Here is a 20,611-nt window from a genome sequence, read left to right as displayed (position 1 = left end):
ATAAGTGCTTGGGGAAAACATCTGGACAACTATGCCTGGCAATGAACTTGTCCCTGAAATATATGTAGCAACAAATTAGTGTAGTAATAAGATATGTTTAAATGGATAAAACACTTCATCATATTTCCACAGAGCTGGTACTCAAACAAAACGAGAACAGAAAAGTGTTCTCACTATCAACCTTAACAAAATCAAATTATAATATACATTCATTAGTATGAACATAAAAGAAAGGCAATATTTAAAACAACTGACTAGCCAAGTTTCCAGAACAGAGCAAGTGTTATAAACACATTTTTACTCAGTGAAGCTTATTTTACTATATGTGTATGAACGTGTGTGTGTGTGTGTGTGTGTGTGTGTGTGTGTGTGTTGTTGGGGACACAGTCTGTGTGGTAGGTTTTTAGAATATGGAGTAGAGATAATGGCACTATGAAAAAGAAAAATAATTCAGGGTCTCCACTCCTCTGCAACAGATGATGATGCTCTGCTGAAAAGTTATATTCAAATAATTTTTTAGACATGGTCTGTATCCAGTCCAATGCCAAAAACCCTGAATATTCTTGAGAAACATATATTGAGTAGATCTATTTCATATTGATCCATTTGATAGATTCACATCTGTGAATGAATTTTATAATTTATAATAATTAGAGTTTATTATTCATATATTTCTCTTTGAACAGAGACTGAGTGCAAAAGCATAAACAAAGATTATATAATATACGTGCACATTCTAATTTTAAAATAGTTAAGTCCAACTATGGGTATTAGAGAAAGTTTGCCACTTTAGTGATACACACACACACACACACATACATGCCTGCACATACACACACACTCACACACATGCACACACACATGTGCACACATATGCATGCACACATGCATGGCACACTCATACACACACTCACACACACACTCACACAGTTGTTAAGAGCTATAAGTACATCACATTGAAAAGAAAATTAGCTTTGCACATTTCATGATGCAGTGAGAGGGTTCGTTTGTCCTCTACTGTAGTCTATGGATTAGATGCTTTTTCTTCCATCAAAACACTAGAATCATAAGTTTTATCTCCCAGTGCCTAACAATGCAAGGAAAATGGGGAAAACAGATAAACCCTGATTCATCTGCAGATATTAAAGACACAAAAAGAGAAAGTAAACTGGAAGAGGAACAGAAGGCAGCTTGCACTTAGCAAACAACTGTTAGGTTCATTTAGTGTTTCTGTAGTATGGTAACAATTCCAGAAAAACCATAGTGAGATCACACAACTCCTACAACAGGAGAAAATCCCAGGGTTCAATCTAAGCTCAAGATTAATGAATTGCTGGTATTATGAAAAAAAATAAAGTAAAAGTTCTAGTTTTCTTGAACAACAAAAGCTAATTCTTCCTCTGTTTACATGCTAGGTAGGAAAATAAGTTGACAATTCAGCTAAATTTATTCATCACATTTTCAAAATAACTACTTGATGGAAAGGCTACCATTACTGTCATTTTGGAGATGAGAACATAAAAATTCACCTATGTTCAAATTCATACCGTAACTAACAGTATATTACATACATGAGGGTGATAGTCCCTGTTTCTAAACACTGATCTATCTTGGTTCCTCTACAGATGAATGATGAAGAGAGCGGTCCAGTTCTAAGTGAAATCCAAACGTGGAAGCCACCTACGACAGGTAAAAATGTCTCTGGACACCTCCCTGTCGTCAACTTGACTACATCTGGAATTAACTAGAATCCTAGAAGATAAGTACAACTGTGAAGGACTTTTATTAATTCAGTCATTGGAAGTGGAAAGGCCCACTTTAATCAGGCTTTTCTGAGGTGGGTAGATCAGCTAATTAAAACTAAAAATTGGTATCTTTAACTTTTATTGAAGAATAAAGATGAAGATCAGGGCCACCGTTTCTTGTGTCATTCTATATAAAGTAAGTGGAAGAAGAAACGTTACTCTCTTTTTGCCAGCTTGCCCTTACTCTTGCTAGAAAGTTAATTCCTTCATTGGCATTAAAGCCTCCTTCCGCAGGATTCCAATGTATACTAAAGACCAGCTGAGAATTCAGCCTTGTGGACTGAACAACTACTGGATTCTTGAATGATTTATTAATACAAAGTCATTGTTAGACTAACTGGACCACAGCCTGCAAGACATTCTAATCAATCAATCAATCAATCACTCAATAAATGTATATACATATACATTCACACAATACACACATATATATTTATATATGTGTGTATAAGTTACTGTGAAATACCACAGAATCATTGGAATGCATAATGCTCTGTTTCTCTAGAGAACCTTGAATAACAACCCTATTACTCAGGCTATTTTCTCTTTATTTAACAGTCAAGTATTTAGTTTAAATGAGAAAAGTTTCATACTCCATTGAGTAGCAATGAAATTTCAATCCTCATTAAATTTTTATTAGAAAAAAATAGGAAAATAATAGATTATGAGGTACTTTATTCTATCACATGGGTACAGTGCTTCTACGCTATCAGTTGTTCTCTCTCTCTTCCCTTGTTTCATGCGAGCCTAATGCCAAAGTCTTTTGAGTTAGCATGTTACTTTGATCAGCCACTGATCTTGCATTTGCATTGTTTATTCTGAAGATACTCTCTTCTGTGTACTTTTAATATATAATGGGTTATTTTGGAATACCATGATTTTAGTATGCTGTAAACACTAGAATTTAATCTTTCTTCTTCAGGATAGTGACTCCTTCTCCTGGGATAGATGCAGAAGTAGGGTTTCTGGGAATATGAAGTTCTGGCTTAAAGTGTTTATTTATTTGTTTTCATTTTGATTCTATTTATTTGCATTTGTCTGACCTTGCAGAATCCCATAGGGCCAGTTTCATGCTTGTATAGAATGAAATGTAGTTTAAGCATATTGCCTTGTGTTGTGCTACCCTTCCCTCACTCCCTTGCCCCCATAGTCTCCTCCCCCAACAGGCTGTCTTGCCTCCAATATTTCAGATTTTTGAGGAAGCCCCATATTATTTGCTACATTGACTACACTAATTTATACCCCACCACGTCTGTGTAAGAGTTCCATTTTCTCTATGTTCTTCCAAGTATTTCAAATATTTTATCTCTTAATAACTGTACTTACAAGATGGTTAAGAGGAAATTTCTCAAATTGATCATTTTGCTTCATATTAGTGCAAGCCATCATGCCTCTACACACATGTGTTATTATGCATCAATTATAATGACATAAATAGAGACTGGGAGAATACTTAGTGGATAAAATTGTTTGCTGTGCAAGTGTGAGTACCAGACATCAGAACACCAAACCCACATAAAATCTGGGTGAGTATGGTAGTCATCTCTAATCCCAGAATTAGAGAGGCAGAGATAGAGAATCTTGGGCTAAGTTGACTGAATAACTGAGACAGAATTGACAAACTTCAGATTCAGTAGAGACCCTGTCTCCATATGTAAAAGTATAGAGCAAGGAAGAAGACACATGTTGACAACCTTGAGGGTCTTTAATCATATGCACACAACAAAAGTAAGTGATATAAATAAAGTTGTATCAAACTGCAACAGCAGTTACAAGTTGGGAACTACTGAAGAAAAATGAACTAGAGCCAATGAAGCTGCTGCTGAGTGGGAAGCCCCAGTGTGAGTCCAAGTTGTTGCCAGCATAGTTCTCATGGTCTCAAACAATAAATGTCCAGCAACCATACACAAGGAAAGAAAACAAGAGAAGAAGGTTCATCATCACATCTGCAAGCCTGTAGATGCTTATATTTTTTCCTGTCTAAAAGACTAGAATTACAAGCAATATCAAATTTCTTCTCTCCATAGGCAGTTTTTAAGTAGGTCTTTCTCATGTCCCTCCTGATTTCATTTCAGCATCTCTCTCTAACCTCTTTTCTGACTCTCTTCATGATCATAACATTTTCCAGCACTTGCTTCCACTGTACACTAATGATTCAAGTTCACACTACTATCTTTTGGATTGGGTTTCTTTTTCAATACAGATGTCACTCTTTCTTTCCCTTTGGTTCCATCATCATCATCATCATCATCATCATCATCATCATCATCATCATCATTTCTCTTCTTTAAATACTGCCAAGCACCTATACAGAGTTGGGATAATGTCTACAAGGTCTAATCCAAGCTGATTCTTGTATGAAGCTAATTATGAGGAATTAATAAAATACCTGATTACCAATAACTAATTGAAAGTAAAATATGTTTTGTATATTTGTTTTCCTTATTATTACTAAAATGTATCAACTGTATTAGTAAAACAAAAATGCAATAATAAATGAGATGTCCCACACTATCCTGAGTGAGACCCAGAAATATGAATATGGTATGTACTCACTCATTAGTGGATTCTAGCCATAAACAAAGGACATTCAGCCTATAGTTCATGATCCCAGAAAAGCTAAGTAATAAGGTGAACCCAAAGAAAAACATATTTAGATACTCCTGAAAATTGGAACCAGACAAGATCGCCAAGCAAAAGTTGGGAGCAAGGGGGTGGGGGTGCAGTGGTGGAAGGGGAGAGGGGGAGAGAGAAAGGAGAAGGGGAGGTTTGGGGAGAGCTTAGGGGAGTGGGAGGATTGAGATGGAGGAAGGACGGATATGGGAGCAGGGAAGAAGATATCTTAATTAAGGGAGCAATTTTGGGGTTGGCAAGGGGCTTGGCTCTAGAGGGGTTCCCAGGTGTCCATGGGGATGTCCCCAACTAGGACCCTAGGCAGTAGAGGAGAGGGTTCCTGAACTGGCCTTGTCCCATAGTCAGACTGATGACTATCTTGAATATTACCATAGAACCTTTGTCCGGCAACAGATGGTGATAGAGACAGAGACCCACATTGGAGCACTGGACTGAGCTCCCAAGGTCCAGTTGAAGAGCAGAAAGAGGAAGAATATGAGAAAGGAAGTCAGGACTGCGCAGGAAAGGGTTGGTCCACCCACCAAGACAGTGTGCCTGATCTAATGGGAGCTCACCAAATCATGCTGGACTAGGGTTGAATGAGCATGGGATCAAACTGAACCCTCTGAATGTGGGTGACAATTGGGGACAACTGAGAAGCCAATGATAATGGCACTGGGATTAGTATCTACTGGCTTTTTGGGATCCTAGTCTATTTGGATGCATACCTTCCTAATCCTGGATGGAGTGGGAAGGGTCTTGGACTTCACACAGGGCAGTGTACTCTCCCCTTTCTTGGGACTGGAGGGAGAGAGGGAGAGAGGGAAAGGGGGAGCGGGCTGAAAATGGGAGAGGGGAGGAAGTGGAAATTTTGAATCGTATTATTTATAAAGCAATAAAAAACTAAAAATAATAAATGAGATGATGCACAAGATAATGTGGTTCTGAGGTTGAAATGGCTTGGAAACTTCCTGCTACCTAGTGATATCATAGCCTACTAAATGTCCAAATAACTTATGTATTCATGCTTCTGATGATTTTGTGGGAAATCCTGCACTACCTGAGGATGTGCCAATAGCAAGGACTGGTAATACTACACAGTAATAGTATACATGACTATACTACTGAATTTGTTTATGGCATGATACGTGTTAAATCAATTTTCTACATTGTACCATGTTCAGGAGTAAAATCATGCCTGGTAATAGAAACCTAGCTAGCTTCCCCAGACTAATGAAGTCATGAATCTTAGAAAAGTATCTACTACTGTCTCATTGCTAGACCAGCATAATTCCTTAACACATTATAAATATTATTCTTACACCCACAGATAAGTATAGCGACCACCCTTCCTCAAAGAGTTTCTGTTCACAGCAAATAGAGACCATTGTGGAAACCCACACTTAGATACAATGCAGAGATCAGCAGATCAAGGGGAGTCAAATCCCAGAGGCTACATCTGTATCAGAGCCCTTGTATCTATGGGTTGGAGAATATCATCAAAGAGGAGCAGAAACATTGTGAGATCAAGAATATCAGAAAGTATGCTATGAAAGACCCTATTCTAGAAATGGTTGCACAAACAAGGCCAGGACAGTAGTAATATGAATAGACATGATAATGTTTTAGGGGGACATTTTCTCAGGATCTGTGCTTAAACAAAGAATTGCAGGAAGCCAATAGCTGGTGAGGGAAGGAGACTTATTCTCCTCTAGGGTGAGCCCTTATTGGTCATCCAATGCAAGGTAGTTAAACTTGACATCATATATCTAAATAGTAAATAAAGTCTTAGCATATTGAATTTTATGTATTTGTGCATACATACATGTCACAATAAAAATCTATGAAAAAGAAAGCTACTAATGTATGATCAAGGGAGCATGGAAGAGGTTGGAGGGAGAGATACTGGAAGGGTCTGGAGAGAGGAAAGAAAAAGGGAAATGGTGTTTTAGTTAAATTAATATGTTAATTAAAATGTATACATTTTAATTCTAATAATAAAGAAAAAACTAAAAATTCTAAGTGACTGAGGAAGATTCAAACTGTGAGCATCCACATACAAGCACACCTATATGAATATGTGCCAATATGGACATTTGTGGCACATGAGAAAAACTAATAAGTACACATACAAGCACACATGCATTTCTGTTTTTCTTTTTACAGTTCTTCTATTTTGTTTACAATGTTATAGCACTTTTACAGCAATCAATGTACAAAAGTAAATTATTAAATATATATATTGTTTTATTTCCTAATAACGTTATTATGTAACATGACCTGGGCTCTATCCTGAAGTTTCTTTCTTTTTTTAAATAAATACAGTTTTAGATTTTATTATATTAGCTGTGATATTTATTTATTTATTAATTAAAAATTTCCACCTCCTCCCCACTTCCCTTTTCCCTCCTCCTCCCCAAATCCCCCTCCCTCTCTAGTCTTAAAAGCAGTCAGGGTTCCCTGCCCCATGGGAATTCCAAGGTCCTCCCCCCTCCATCCAGGTCTATAAAGGTGAGCATCCAAATAAACCAGGTTCCCACAAAGTCAGTCCAGGCAGTAGAATCAAAACCCAGTGCCATTGTCCTTGGCTTCTCAGTCAGCTTTCATTGCCAGCCACGTTCAGAGTGTCCAGTTTGATCACATGCTTCATCACTCTCAGTTCAGCTGGGCTTGATGAGCTCCCATTAGATTAGTCCCACGGTCTCAGTGGGTGGACGCACCCCTCGTGGTCCTGACTTCCTTGCTCATGTTCTCCCTCCTTCTGCTCCTCATTTGGACCCTGGGAGCACAGTCCAGAGCTCCAATGTCCTTTAATTATGGCGAGACTCCACTTATGAGTGAGTACATAACATATTCCTCTTTTTGGGTTTGGGTTATCTCACTCAGTAAAGCGTTTTCTATTTCCATCCATTTGCATGCAAAATTCAAGATATCATTGTTTTTTACAGCTGAGTAAAACTCCAATGTGTATATGTTTCACACCTTTTTTAACCATTCTTCTATTGAGGGGCACCTAGGTTGTTTCCAGGTTCTGGCTATTATAAATAGTGCTGTTGTGAACATAGTTGAACAAATGCTTTTGTAGTATGATAGGGCATATCTTGGGTATATTCCCAAGAGTGGAATTGCTGGGTCCTGAGGTAGGTTGACTCCCAGTTTCCTGAGAAACCGCCACACTGATTTCCACAGTGGCTGCACAAGTCTACATTCCCACCAACAATGGATGAGTGTTCCCCTTACTCCGCATCCTCTCCTGCATAGGCTATCATTGGTGTTTTTGATTTTAGCCATTCTGATAGGTGTAAGATGGTATCTCAAAGTTGTTTTGATTTGCATTTCCCCAATCGCTAAGGAAGTTGAGCATGACCTTTAGTGTCTTTTAGCCATTCGAACTTCTGTTGAGAATTCTCTGTTCAGTTCAGTACCCCATTTTTTAATTGGGTTAATTAGAGTTTTAGTGTTCTTGAGTTCTTTGTATATTTTAGAAATCAGACCTTTGTCTGATGAGGGGTTGGTGAAGATCTTCTCCCAGTCAGAAGGTAGCCTTTTTGTCTTACTGACAGTGTCCTTTGCTTTACAGAAGCTTCTCAGTATCATTAGGTCCCATTTATTCATTGATTCTCTTATTGTCTGTGCTACTGGGGTCCTACTTAGGAAGAGGCCTCCTGTGCCTATATCTTGTAGACTACTTCCCACTTTCTCTTCTATCAGGTTCAAAGTGGACGGATTAATGTTGATGTCTTTAATCCATTTGGACTTGATTTTTGTGCATGGTGATAGATATGGATCTATTTTCATTCTTCTACAGGTTGACATCCAGTTATGCCAGCACCATTTATTAAAGATGTTTTCTTCCATCCATTGTATAGTTTTAGCTCCTTTGTCGAAAATCAGTTGTTCATAGGTTTGTGGATTAATATCTGGGTCTTTGATTCGATTCCATTGGTCAACATCTCTGTTTTTGTGTCAATACCAAGCAGTTTTCATTACTGTAGCTCTGTAATAGAGTTTGAAGCCAGGGATGGTAATGCCTCTGGAAGTACTTTTATTGTATAGGATTGTGCTGACTATCCTGGGTTTTATTGTTTTGCCATATAAACTTGATTATTGTTCTCTCAAGGTCTGTGAAGAATTTTGTTGGGATTTTGATGGGGATTGCATTGAATCTGTAGATTGCTTTTGGTAGAATTGCCATTTTTACTATGTTGATCCTCCCAATCCAAGAGCATGGGAGATTCTTCCATTTTCTGGTATCCTCTTCAATTTCTTTCTTCAAAGCCTAAAGTTCGTGTCAAATAGATCTTTCACTTCCTTGATTAGAGTTACTCCAAGATAGTTTATGCTATTTGTGGCTATTGTGAAATATGATGTTTCTCTGATTTCTCTCTCTGTATCTTTGTTCTTTGTGTATAGGAGGGCAACTGTTGTTTTGGAGTTGATTTTGTATCCTGCCACAGTACTAAAGGTGTTGATCAGCTGTAGGAGTTCTCTGGTAGAGTTTTGGGAGTTGCTTATGTACACTATCATATCATCTGCAAATACTGAAAGTTTGATTTCTATCTTTCCAATTCAAATCCCCTTGATCTCTTTATGCCGTCTTATTGCTATTGCTATAACTTCAAGCACTAGAGGTATGGAGAGAGTGAACAGCCTTGTCTTGTTCCTGATTTTAGTGGGATGGCTTTGAGTTTCTCTCCATTTAATTTAATGTTAGCTGTCGGCTTGTTGTATATTGCTTTTATTATGTTTAGGAATGAACCTTGAATCCCTAATCTCTCCAAGACCTTTATTATAAAGGGGTGTTGAATTTTGTCAAATGCTTTTTCAGCATCTAATGAAATTATTATATGGTTTTTTCCTTCAGTTTATTTATATGATAAATTATATTGATAGATTGTTGTATGTTGAACCAGCCCTGCCTCTCTGGGATGAAGCCTACTTGATCATAAAGTATAATTTTTTGGATATGTTCTTGGATTCTGTTTGCCAGTATTTTATTGAGAATTTTTGCATCGATGTTCATGACCTAGATTGGTCTGTAATTCTCTTTCTGGGTTAAGTCTTTGTGTGGTTTTGGTATCAGGGTGATTGCAAGCTGCCCCACTGAAAAAGGTACTGAGTCACATGGCTAAAATAGATCAGAAAAATGAGTTAATCAAGATATGAGAGTTAACCAGTAAGAAGCCTGACCTAATGGGCCAATCAGCTTTATAACTTATAGAGATCTCTTGTGTGATTTTTCTCTGGGACTAAATAGCTGGGGGGCCAGGCAGGACAGAAAAACACAAACAAGCAGGCCCCTCATGTTACAATTGTAGTTTCATAAAAGAAGTTAGGCAATGACTCTTCTGTTTCTGTTTTGTGATACACATTAAGGAGTATAGGTATTAACTCTTCTTGGAAGTTCTGGTAGAATTCTGCATTGAAACCATCTGGTACAGGGCTTTTTTTGGTAGGGAGGGTTCTGATGACAGCTTCTATTTCCTCATGACTTACAGGTCTATTTAAACTGCTCACCTGGTCATGATTTAATTTTGGTATATGGTATTTATCTAAAAAGTGTCCATTTCTTTCACATTTTCCAATTTTGTGGCATACAGTCTTTTATAGTAAGATCTAATAATTCTCTGAATTTCCTCTGTGTCTGTGGTTATGTCCCCCTTTTCATTTCTGATCTTATTAATTTGCATGCTCTCTCTTTGCTGTTTGGTTAGTTTGGCTAGGGGTTTGTCAATCTTGTTGATTTTCTCTAGGAACCAGCTTTTTGTTTCATTGATTCTTTGGATTGTTTTCTGTGTTTCAATTTTGTTGATTTCAGCCTCAGTTTGATTATTTTTAGTCTTCTACTCCTCCTGGGTGAATCTGCTTCTTTTTTTTCTAGAGCTTTCAGGTGTGCTGTTACGTCTCCAATGTGTACTTTCTCTGTTTCCTTTATGTGGACACTTAGTGCTATGAACTTTCCACTTAGCACAGCTTTCATAGTGTCCCATAGGTTTGGGTATGTTGTGTCTTTATTTTCGTTGAATTCAAGGAAGACTTAATTTCTCTCTTTATTTCTTCCTAGATTCAGGGATGGTTCAGTAGTTGACTGTTCAGTTTCCATGAGTTTGTAGGATTTCTGGGGTTAGAATTGTTGTTGAATTCTAACTTTATTTCACGGTGATCCAATAGTACACAGGTGACTACTACAATTTCTTTATATCTATGCATGTTTAATTTGTTACCAATTATGTGATCAATTTTTGAGAAGGTTCCATGAGCTGCTGAGAAGAAGGTATATTCTTGTCTGTATGGGTGGAATGTTCTACAGATGTCTGTTAGGTCCATTTGGTTCATTACATCTGTTATTTCTCTTGTTTCTCTGTTAAGTTCAGTCTGGTTGACCTGTCCATTGGTGAGAGAGGAGTGTTGAAACCACCCACTATTAGAGTGTGGGATTTGATGTGTGTTCTGAGTTCTAGTAATGTTTCTTTTACATATGTGGGTGCTTCTATATTAGTGGTGTAGATATTCAGGATTGAGACTTCCTCCTGATGAACTGTTCCTGATATGAGTGTAAAGTGTCCATCTCAGCCTCTTCTGATTGATTGTAGTTTGAAATCAATTTTGTTAGATATTAATATAGCCAAACCCACTTGTTTCTTTGATCCATTTGATTGGAAAACCTTTTCCCAACCCTTTACTCTGAGGTAGTGTTTGTCTTTGTGTTTGAGGTGTGTTTCTTGTAGGCAGTAGAATGTTGGATCCTGATTTCGTATCCATTCTCTTAACCTGTGCCTTTTTGTAGGTGAGTTGAGTCCATTGGTATTAAGCGAAATTAATGACCAGTAGTTGTTGATTCCAGTTATTTTTTCTGGTGGTAGTGTTTGTGTGTTTTTCTTCTTTGAGTTATGCTGGTGGAGGGTTGTCAGATGCTTGTGTTATTATGGGTGTTGTTGGTTTCCTTAGTTTGTGATTTTCCATCTAGTATTTTCTGTAAGGCTGGGTTTGTGGCTACGTATTGTTTAAATCTGTTTCTGTCCTGGAATATCTTGTTTTCTCCATCGATGGTAAATGCAACCTTTACTGGGTATAGTAGTCTGGGCTTACATCCATGGTCTCTTAGTGTCTACAGCACATCTATCCAAGACCTTCTGGCTTTCATGGTTTCCATTGAGAAGTCAGGTGTAATTCTGATAGGTTTCTCTTTATATGTTACTTGACCTTTTTCCCTTGCAACACTTAAAATTCGTTTTTTATTCTGTATGTTTTGTGTTTTGATTATTATATGGCGATGGGGTGCTTTTTTTGATCCAGTCCATTTGGTGTTCTGTATGCTTCTTGTACCTTCATAGGAACATCATTCTTTAGGTTGGGAAAGTTTTCTTCAATAATTTTGGTGAATATATTTTCTGGGCCTTTGAGATGTAAATCTTCCCTTTCTTCTACAGCTATTATTCTTAGGTTTGGTCTTTTCACGGTGTCCCAGATTTCCTGGATGCTTTGTGTTAAGAATTTGTTGGATTTGTTTTGTTCTTTAATCAATGAGTTTATTTCCTCTACAGTATCTTCAGTGTCTGAGATTCTTTCTTCTATCTCATGTATTCTGTTGTTAATACTTGTCTCTGCAGTTCCTATTCATTTACCCAAATTTTCCAAATCCCGTCTTCCCTCAGTTTGTGTTTTCTTCATTACCTCCATTTCATTTTTCGAGTCTTGAACTGTTTCCCTTATCTGTTTGATTGCTTTTTCTTGATTTTCTTGTTTTTCTTGGGTATCTTTAAGAGATTTATTCATTTCATCTACCTTTTTGTTTACTATCCCCATTTCTTTATGGCAGTTATTCACCTCCTGTCTAAATTCCTCTATTATTTTCATATAGTTCCGTTTAATGTAGATTTCTTCTATTTCTTCTGGAATAGGGTGTTCAATTCTTGTTTCGTGATCCCTGGATTCTGGTGATGTCATGTTGCCTTTCAGGTTGTTGGAAGAATTCTTGCATTGGCGCCTGCCCATCTCTTCCTTCAAATGCAGCCAGGAGAGTCTTGGTGTCTTGGTCCAACCTTTGCTGTGACTGACTCTGGGTGGATCTCGTCAGTGCAGGCACAGGAACATTTTCCTGGTTGGCCGGTCTGAAAGGTTGTCCTCAGTACAGGGACAGGATCTTGGAGGTCTAAGGACCCCACAGACCAAAGCGTGGACTCGAGGGGGAGGGGAGAGTTGTGCAGAACCAAGAAGCCCCTGCAACAGGAGCTGGAGGTGCCGTGCACTCCCCTCCGGCCGTGCAGGTGGGCACTCACCCCTTTGGGTGGGTAGCCTCAGTGAAGGAGCAAGACCTGTTCTTGGGCCAAGGACCTCACAGACAATAGGACAGGCTTGGGGGGTGGTGAGCAGTGGGCAGGGAAATATGGAACAGAGAAGTCCCTGCAGCAGGAGCTAAAGGGGCCCAGTGCTCCTATCCCAGATATTCTACCCCGTCCCAGGATGGCACCTACTCACCTGTCTGAAGGGTTGTCCTCAGCACAGGGACAGGACTCTCTCCTGAAGTTTCTATGGGCTTGCATGTGTCTGTGTGCTAATTTGTGTGTATGTGTGTGTTCAAAGTGAAGCAGACAAACAGCTTCTCTTGTGATTTTCAGTGTTTTCATATAATGAAATGGAAAGTGTAGCATGGAATATAATTTTATATACCCCAGACACTGAGTAGAATGTATTTCTTAAATTAAACGAATAAAGTCAAGTGAGGTAATATTTTTTTGGTAAATAAAAATCATTCAGGAAGACAACTCATGGATACTTGAAGAGATTATTAAGTGCCTTGTCATCTGCATTATAATTTTAAATGTCATTTTGTTTTCATAAATAAGTGAAGTATGTATGTTTGGATGTTACCTACCTGGTTCTGATAAAAAAAATAGATATTTAACAATCAACTTCCCATAATCTCTTTTTCTAGGTATATAATATAGCTAAAAGGGAAGGAGTCCCTTTCTTCAGTTATGTATGCTTTTAGCTACATCAAACTAGTGTACAGAACAAACAATCATCTGTGTGCATCTGTTAGATGATGGTGAGGCTTGATAGAGTAGTATTCCTATAGCTCTTGATGCATAGTCTGACTTGTATGTCCCTTCTCTGTCAGTTGGCTCATGCTCTACCATCTTAGACTCTATTGTAGATTAATTTTTGTATTGTGTTCTCTTCTCGTGTTGAAAAAAACAGGTATTGAGCACCAACTCCTTCCCAGAATATAGAAAGTTATGGCTACTGTGTATCACATCATACTTACAATGTGGAAATTTCTGATTTAGAGGAAGACATAAGTGTACTCCATATTCTGGATGTTAAGTAGTAATACCTGGGGCAGTGTAGGAAGATATGCCACTTGTGAATTTTAAGACCATACAGATTGGATTAAAGTTTAAAAATTTGTATTGGTCGCTTCAATTTCTAACTTCCAGCTGAGTGTCATAGTTCAGACACTGAAGTTATCTCTGACGTCTGCTACCATTCAGCAAAAGACTGTACCTTTAGGATATTTCACTAGGGAATTAGCTCTACTCTTAGTTAAAACTAGTTTTAACCAAAGTGTAAAAAGTGTTCTTTTTGTTTCTTCTGAAGGAACCTCAGAGAAACAAGTCTCTAAAACAGAATCTATGGACGCAGGGATAGAGGGTCTGGGAGAAACGCTCATTGAGAAAGCCTGGTATCTCTGCGGGGACAGGAGGTATAACAGAAATAGAAGAGACTTTTCCAATGTTATTTTTCAGGGAAAAAAAAGACCCTTGCTTTGAAATGTTATAGATCTTAATCGTCAATTATTTACAGTGGTGGTGTTGTCAGGGAGATTAGAGTGATTTTTGTGGAACCTGCCCAGAATTTTCCTGTTCTCATTGCATCATTTCTACTTACTGTCGGGTTTTCCCACCTGTACTTCCTGCCTGGCCAAACAGCATTTATTTAAAACATAATTGACAGAATACAGACAATTCTCCCGCACCAGAACCTGAAACAGGTAGTGTTGACAGGCAATGTTGTGGAGAGTCTTCTCTCTTATACTCTTATGCATTCATCTTAAGATAAACAGACGTGACTTGTTTTTCACGTGAGCATGCAGGGACCAAATTACCAAATACTTCTTTAATAGCATAAATTCAGGTCTAGTGATTTTACTGCTTATGTTATCACTGATAAAACACACCCAATGTGAACTTCCTAAGGATTCTTCTCTGGCGATTCCTATGAGGGATGAGTGGTCTGTTTCTCCTTTTTATAAAGTGCTAAAAATAGTGTCTGTCACTCAATGTTTTATGCAATTATTTCATACAGTAACTATCTTCTCTTTCATTATGCAAAGGTTAACGAACACCCCTATAAGTGAACCAAGAGCACAAACGATGTAAGAGCTAAGTCAAAGATGTTCACAGATTCAGCTTTGTTTCTTTGTTTTCAGAAACAGGGTCCCAGTACACAGCCCTGGGCTGTCTTGGAAGTTATAGAGATATGCCTGCCTCTGCATCCAGAGTTCTAAGTTTAAAGGGACACACCACACCCAGTTCATGACAAACATATAATGCTGCTGCCAAACGGTCTTCAAAGGAGAGAAGTTTGCTCCTGTCGTTTGAATCTGCTTTCATTGCCATTAGGATGAATGATAACTAAACAAGGCACCTTAAAAATTATATGGAGGGCCAAATCCCTGGATGTTTATTACTTTTTCTTTCACTTTATGGTAATAAGTGAATAAGTTGCAAGTTTGGAATAAAGATACTGCTGTATTTTTTTTATTTAATTGGAAATGACAGCTATTTGAGAGTGGTTAACTACAAGAATTGAAAAGAATGGACTCTTCCTGGAGACTAACTTTAAAGTGCTCAACTGTGTACCTAAAATGTGCTGTGCCCTCTAGTTTACAATTTCAGAAACTAAACTGAACATGTCTGACTAGGAATATGGGTTTAATCGTCTGTGAACTAAGAAAAAAATAGGATGAGTAAACATTTTTGGACATCTTCCACCACTATAGCATTTCATTTGTGCAGCGATGGTACCTCCAGACAATTCCTGAAAGCAAGTGATTTCCCCTTCCAAGCGGTTCATGATAACTGACTGCTTTATTTGTACCAATAGAAATATGGAATTGCCTCCTTGTAGTGTAAATTAAAGGCCCTTCTCAGAAAGAAGGCTGCTTGGGAGGTCAAGTCATACACATAACATGATGGAATGGACAAGAGTCTGTAAAGGCAAGCAGCAATCCCAGGATCAACTCACCTCTCAGATCCAAAGGGCAGTGTGCTATCAGCATCACTGTCTTTATTTTGACTGGCTTCTGTGACATTCAGAAATGTTTAGGTTTCACAGCTCTAACTTTTATAATGCGTTACAATTGCCTTCAATTATCACTGGAATGATGAGGCAGAAATGATCCGATCTTATCTGAACAGGGTGGCTCTGCAGAAACAATATGGCATAAAACCTGACGTTTGAATACTGTCTAGGAGTGAATTTTGAAAACTGTATCAAATTTTGGAATGAGAATTTAAATCTAGATGGGAAGTCAATGGGAAAGCATAATAGAGTTATCGTCAATGTCCAGAACTGATACAACCTGGAATAGGGGAAAACACAAACATAATGAGATTTATAACTTATTTATAGGCCCAGAATTGTGATTATAGTCCTCATAGTTCCACTATGACTTGACACATTTGCCACCATAAAAAGACCCTCTAGTCAAGCAAGGGTACTCAGAATGAAAAAAGACAAGTTTCTACACACAAAAATATCTTATCTTTCAAAATACTTTCTAATAAACTGGTCACCTTAAAGTGTTGACTGCTTTCAACTGCACAATGCTGGATGAGTCTCAGATATTAGCTATGTGAACTTGTCCCACCCTCTCTTTCCCACAGTGAGTCGTAGAAACTAGTTCTTCCTCAATGCAGCCATGATACCGACCAAGAAAACCCTGCCTTCTTCTGTGGTTCTTTGGAAAGGCTAACTGTAAGGGCATACTCTGATCTACAATGGCTAATTTCAGGTCATAGATAGAACATTCCAGAGGTGACAAGTCAAGACTCCCTCAGTAGGGAGGAATTTCAGAAATGCTGAGAGGTGACGGCACAGACAAGTCCTTGTGAATCTCTCTGTACTCAGTTATGCTATCTTGTTCTTTATTCAATCCAATTAACACATCATTGTTTACTCTCAACTGAAATTACTCCTAAACAGTGACAATTTTCCCCAGGTATTTGAGCCTTCATGTCTGACAGTTTTCATAGGACTCTGGAGACTGTGGATTAAAGGTAACTAAAGCAAAGGCAAGAAGAGCATTTGTCAAGATGTGCCAGAATCACATGCTATGTGTGCTGGCAAATACCTGTTGGCAAAAACAGAACATTTCCTCTGATTCTAAAGCCAAAAACAAGTACAGCACACAACTCTGTTAACTCTCATTGTTTCCAGTAGAAATCACCTCACTCCCACATTTACTAAAATAGTCATACCTTAAAAGTAAACCATTTTTTTTCACTTATGGTGATCATTACAGTGGAAATGTGTTAAAAAGTAAATATTACTTATAATTTAATCTTATTTTATGGAATATTATTATACCTGCTTATAAAAGCCTAAGTAATTATCCCAGTAGTCCAGAAGAAAAAGTAGATTGAAAAAGAATACAAGCCAAGGGCCTTTACTTTCTGTTCCTGGGTAAGAATGAATGGGCTGTAAGGAATTCTCATGAACTTAGTTACACAACACAGAATGTTCTACAGTTTTCAAGATGAAAAATCTGAAATGGATGCCTTGGGTATATACTATGGAACAAAATTTCTGCACACTGTGAAGATGTGTTGTACACATTGGTTTAATAAAGAACTAAATGGCCAATAGCTAGGCAAGAAGAGGTTAGGTGGCACTTTTGGACAGGGAGAGAGCTCTTTGGGATGAAGAAGGGCAGTCATTAGCCAGATAGAGAGAGAACAAGGCATTTAAGAGGACAGGTAAGTGACAGGAGTCAGGTGACATCACATAGATTGATAAAAATGGGTTAATAAAGTTGTAAGAGCTCGTTAGGAGCAATTCTGATTTATTGGCTGAGCTTTTATAATTAATAAGACATCTCCATGTGATTATTTGGGAGTGGACTGGTGGGATAGAAAAGTTTGCCTACAGGATCAAATCAAGGAAGCTGGGGGAAACACCCCTTATCCTTTATTTTGCAATTTCTATGTCCAAATACACTTCTCTCTTGACTTTCTTACTTCATTGGTATAAAGGTTCAAATATTGAAATCAGTGCTAATAAACCTAATCTTTCCCTTTAAAGGTCTGTAATTTAGTCATATCTGCAAAGCCTGCTGTAACAGAAGGTAATGCTCCTTAAGTCCAGGAATTCAGAACTGTGAATCCCTAAGGATTCTTCTCTTCACATTTTCAGTGGGTGCAGATTTCTGAAGTTCAGGTTTTGATCAGACAGACCCATGACTGAACGTCAGTAAACTTCTGTGAAGATTGCAAGGTCACCAGTCAACTGTGTGTGCAAAAACTTCCTCAATATATCTTCTAGTCTCTGGACATATATCAAAGGCAACTCTGCTAAACCGTAGGAAGAGGAGCTTTAATGCATTAGGACCAAATCTGCCTTGGACAGCAAAAGGACCTAGTGATTTACTTATATATCCTTTCATTAAGAGGTAGAAAAATAGAGGGAACCCCAACTCAGCCAAGAGAAATTCTTCATTAGAATGTCCAGAAATTTCAATTAGCCAAAGTCCTATTTTGAGCATGTTAGATGTTGGGCAGGCATTTAGGAGGAAAAGCGGCCAAGATGCTTACCTTAAATAACAAATCTTTCTTCCCATAACGAAGCTCCTTCAGTTGGGCTTGGATTTTTTCAGACTGTAAAAGCAGAGATATGCATTACAAGATTTAAATTTTCCACACTGCACAGGAGTAAACATTTTAGCCTAGTTAAGCAGAAGCCTATAATTTGGACAATCAAGAGAGAAGACTAAATTTAGCTTTGACATCAGACACATAGACATCTGGGCCAGGAAGCAAGATTTCAGTCTGTTTAAAAAACCATATTTTTACAAATGTGTTATTTAAATAACTTTCTGTCTTCTACTCTATACACAAACATACAAAATATCTATAATGAGGCATGATAAAAAAATCTAATTTTAAGAGGCAGAGGTGATGTGGGATTCCCCTCTGTATGCCGTGAATACCATCAGTTAATAAAAAAACTGGATTGGCCTGATAGGGTAGGGTAGGGCTAAGAAGGGAAAATCTAAAGTGAATGCTGGGAGAAAGCAGGACGGAGTCAGAGAGAAGCCATGTAGCCCAGCAAGAGACAGACGGAGGAACCTTGCCAGGTAAGCCACAGACTCGTGGTGATACACAGATTAATGGGGATGGGTTAATTTAAGATATGCGTTAGTCAGAAATCCTCTTAAGCTATAGACCGAACAGTATTGCAAATAATATTATTTCTGTGTGATTATTTCTGGAGTCTGAGTGGCTGGGAAGTGAACAAGTGACCTTCTACAAGACAAAGGTGTGTGTATGGATGCTGTTATCTTTGTTTTTATTGAATTACTTTTTAAGATCCATGATAGAAGTGTAAATGCATGGAAAGATTAATCTACTGTATTTTCAACAGACACTAGGAAACTAACAGATAGAATTCCAGAAAAATTCCAATAGTCAAGGGTGAACAGGGCTACAGAAGATCACACTTTATACCAAGATCCTTATAGATATAAAAACGTTTAACAAACTCAGTTGTTCCCAGTGACATATTGCTAAACACCTTTACCTATATCTTTATAATTTATCTGTCAGCTGGAGAAGGAGACTGTGTCTTCTGAACATTTTAGAAAAGACATGGTTAACAGTACTATAGAGTACTTCAGCTCACTGCGTTCTTACTCTTGAAATAATAGCTACTCTTACTTCTCTGGGGAGAAACATCCACATGGACATATACATACATGCATGTGCACATATACACATGGTAAGGGACAAATATAAAAAATATAGTGAAGAATAGTAGGTGCTCCCTTCTTTGGCCCATATACCAAAGTCAGAATAATGTGAAAAAGAGCAGGCCATATGATCTGAAGTTATGTGGGAATTAATGAAGCAGTCCAAGATTCTTCTTATGGATCCACAGCAGTCTGCTAATGGACTCAGAGCAACTGTGATATCATTCACCAAGTCTTTCAAAACCAAACCAGACCAGATTCCAGGATGGAGAGGAGAATTAGTCTTCCCCAGGGATGAACCCCCAGATACCAGCTGGTCAGTCCTAGAAACATACATATGCAGGCAACACTAAACAGACCCAGTGGAATGTATTTATATATTTAAATATGTATATATATAACAGTAAGGATCGAAAAACATAGCCTGTGAATTTGAGAGGGAGCAGGGATTAGGAGCATGGGAAGAATAAGAGGCGGGGGTATGATGTAATTATATTTTAATTAAATTAAAAATATTTCTTAAAAAAGAATTTGATAACAAAGAAAACGATTTCAATTTCTCGTTTTACTTTTCTTTTCCAAAGCATCCCATGTCTACCAAAAGTTATTCTCTTTTTTTAATATGCTCATGATCAGAAGACTGAAACTTACTAGTAAAAACAGGTTTGCTAGATGGTATTAATGAAGAGTATTTGCACATGACCCTTCAACCTCTGGCACTTAAGTTTTTATGTTGAAATCAATGCTTCCTATAACTATTTTGATTACAAAGTCTCCCAAGTGTCCAAAATAATGATAACTGATGCAGAGCCTTGTCTCACACTAAGTTTTTCTCCATGGTGACTCTGATTCACATGGCTATTTCCACTTTCCTAATGAGAAATCCTCTTCCACCTGGTCTTCAGGACTCTTACCCAAGCCAAAGAGTCTCTCGGGGCAAGTCTTTCTCTCAATAGAGTTGACAAGAATTGGTGAGAATTGGACAGTCACTGCTGCTCATAGTAAGTACTCATGTGGCCTGTTCAGTACCATCTTCAGTCCTGATAATTAGTGCTGGAGTTTTTCAGGAGAGGCGAAGGACTAATGTCAACTATTTGTGATATCCTCTTACAATCTATTTGCATAGAAGGTGGCATTAGGATCTAAACTTTTCATTGTAACAACAAATATTTAAAGCAACAATAGGTAGTGTTTTTAGTATATAAAATCAGAATTAAATTGA

General features: G+C 37.9%; 1 protein-coding gene across 1 annotated transcript in view; it reads right to left on the bottom strand.

The window, feature by feature from the left end:
- The window catches only part of LOC125396627 (leucine zipper protein 2-like), a 342,670-nt gene that overhangs the window by 63,369 nt on the left and 258,690 nt on the right, over positions 1–20,611 (bottom strand). The window contains exon 7 of the mRNA XM_048428631.3: positions 18,236–18,298. Coding sequence (XP_048284588.1) covers positions 18,236–18,298 — 63 coding nt within the window. The remainder of the gene's footprint in view (positions 1–18,235; positions 18,299–20,611) is intronic.

The sequence above is a fragment of the Myodes glareolus genome, chromosome 8 (genome assembly GCF_982192425.1).
Source record: "Myodes glareolus chromosome 8, mMyoGla1.1, whole genome shotgun sequence".
Classification (NCBI taxonomy): domain Eukaryota; kingdom Metazoa; phylum Chordata; class Mammalia; order Rodentia; family Cricetidae; genus Myodes; species Myodes glareolus.
Note: the sequence above shows the minus strand (reverse complement) of the source record. Positions and strands in the feature narration are given on the sequence as shown.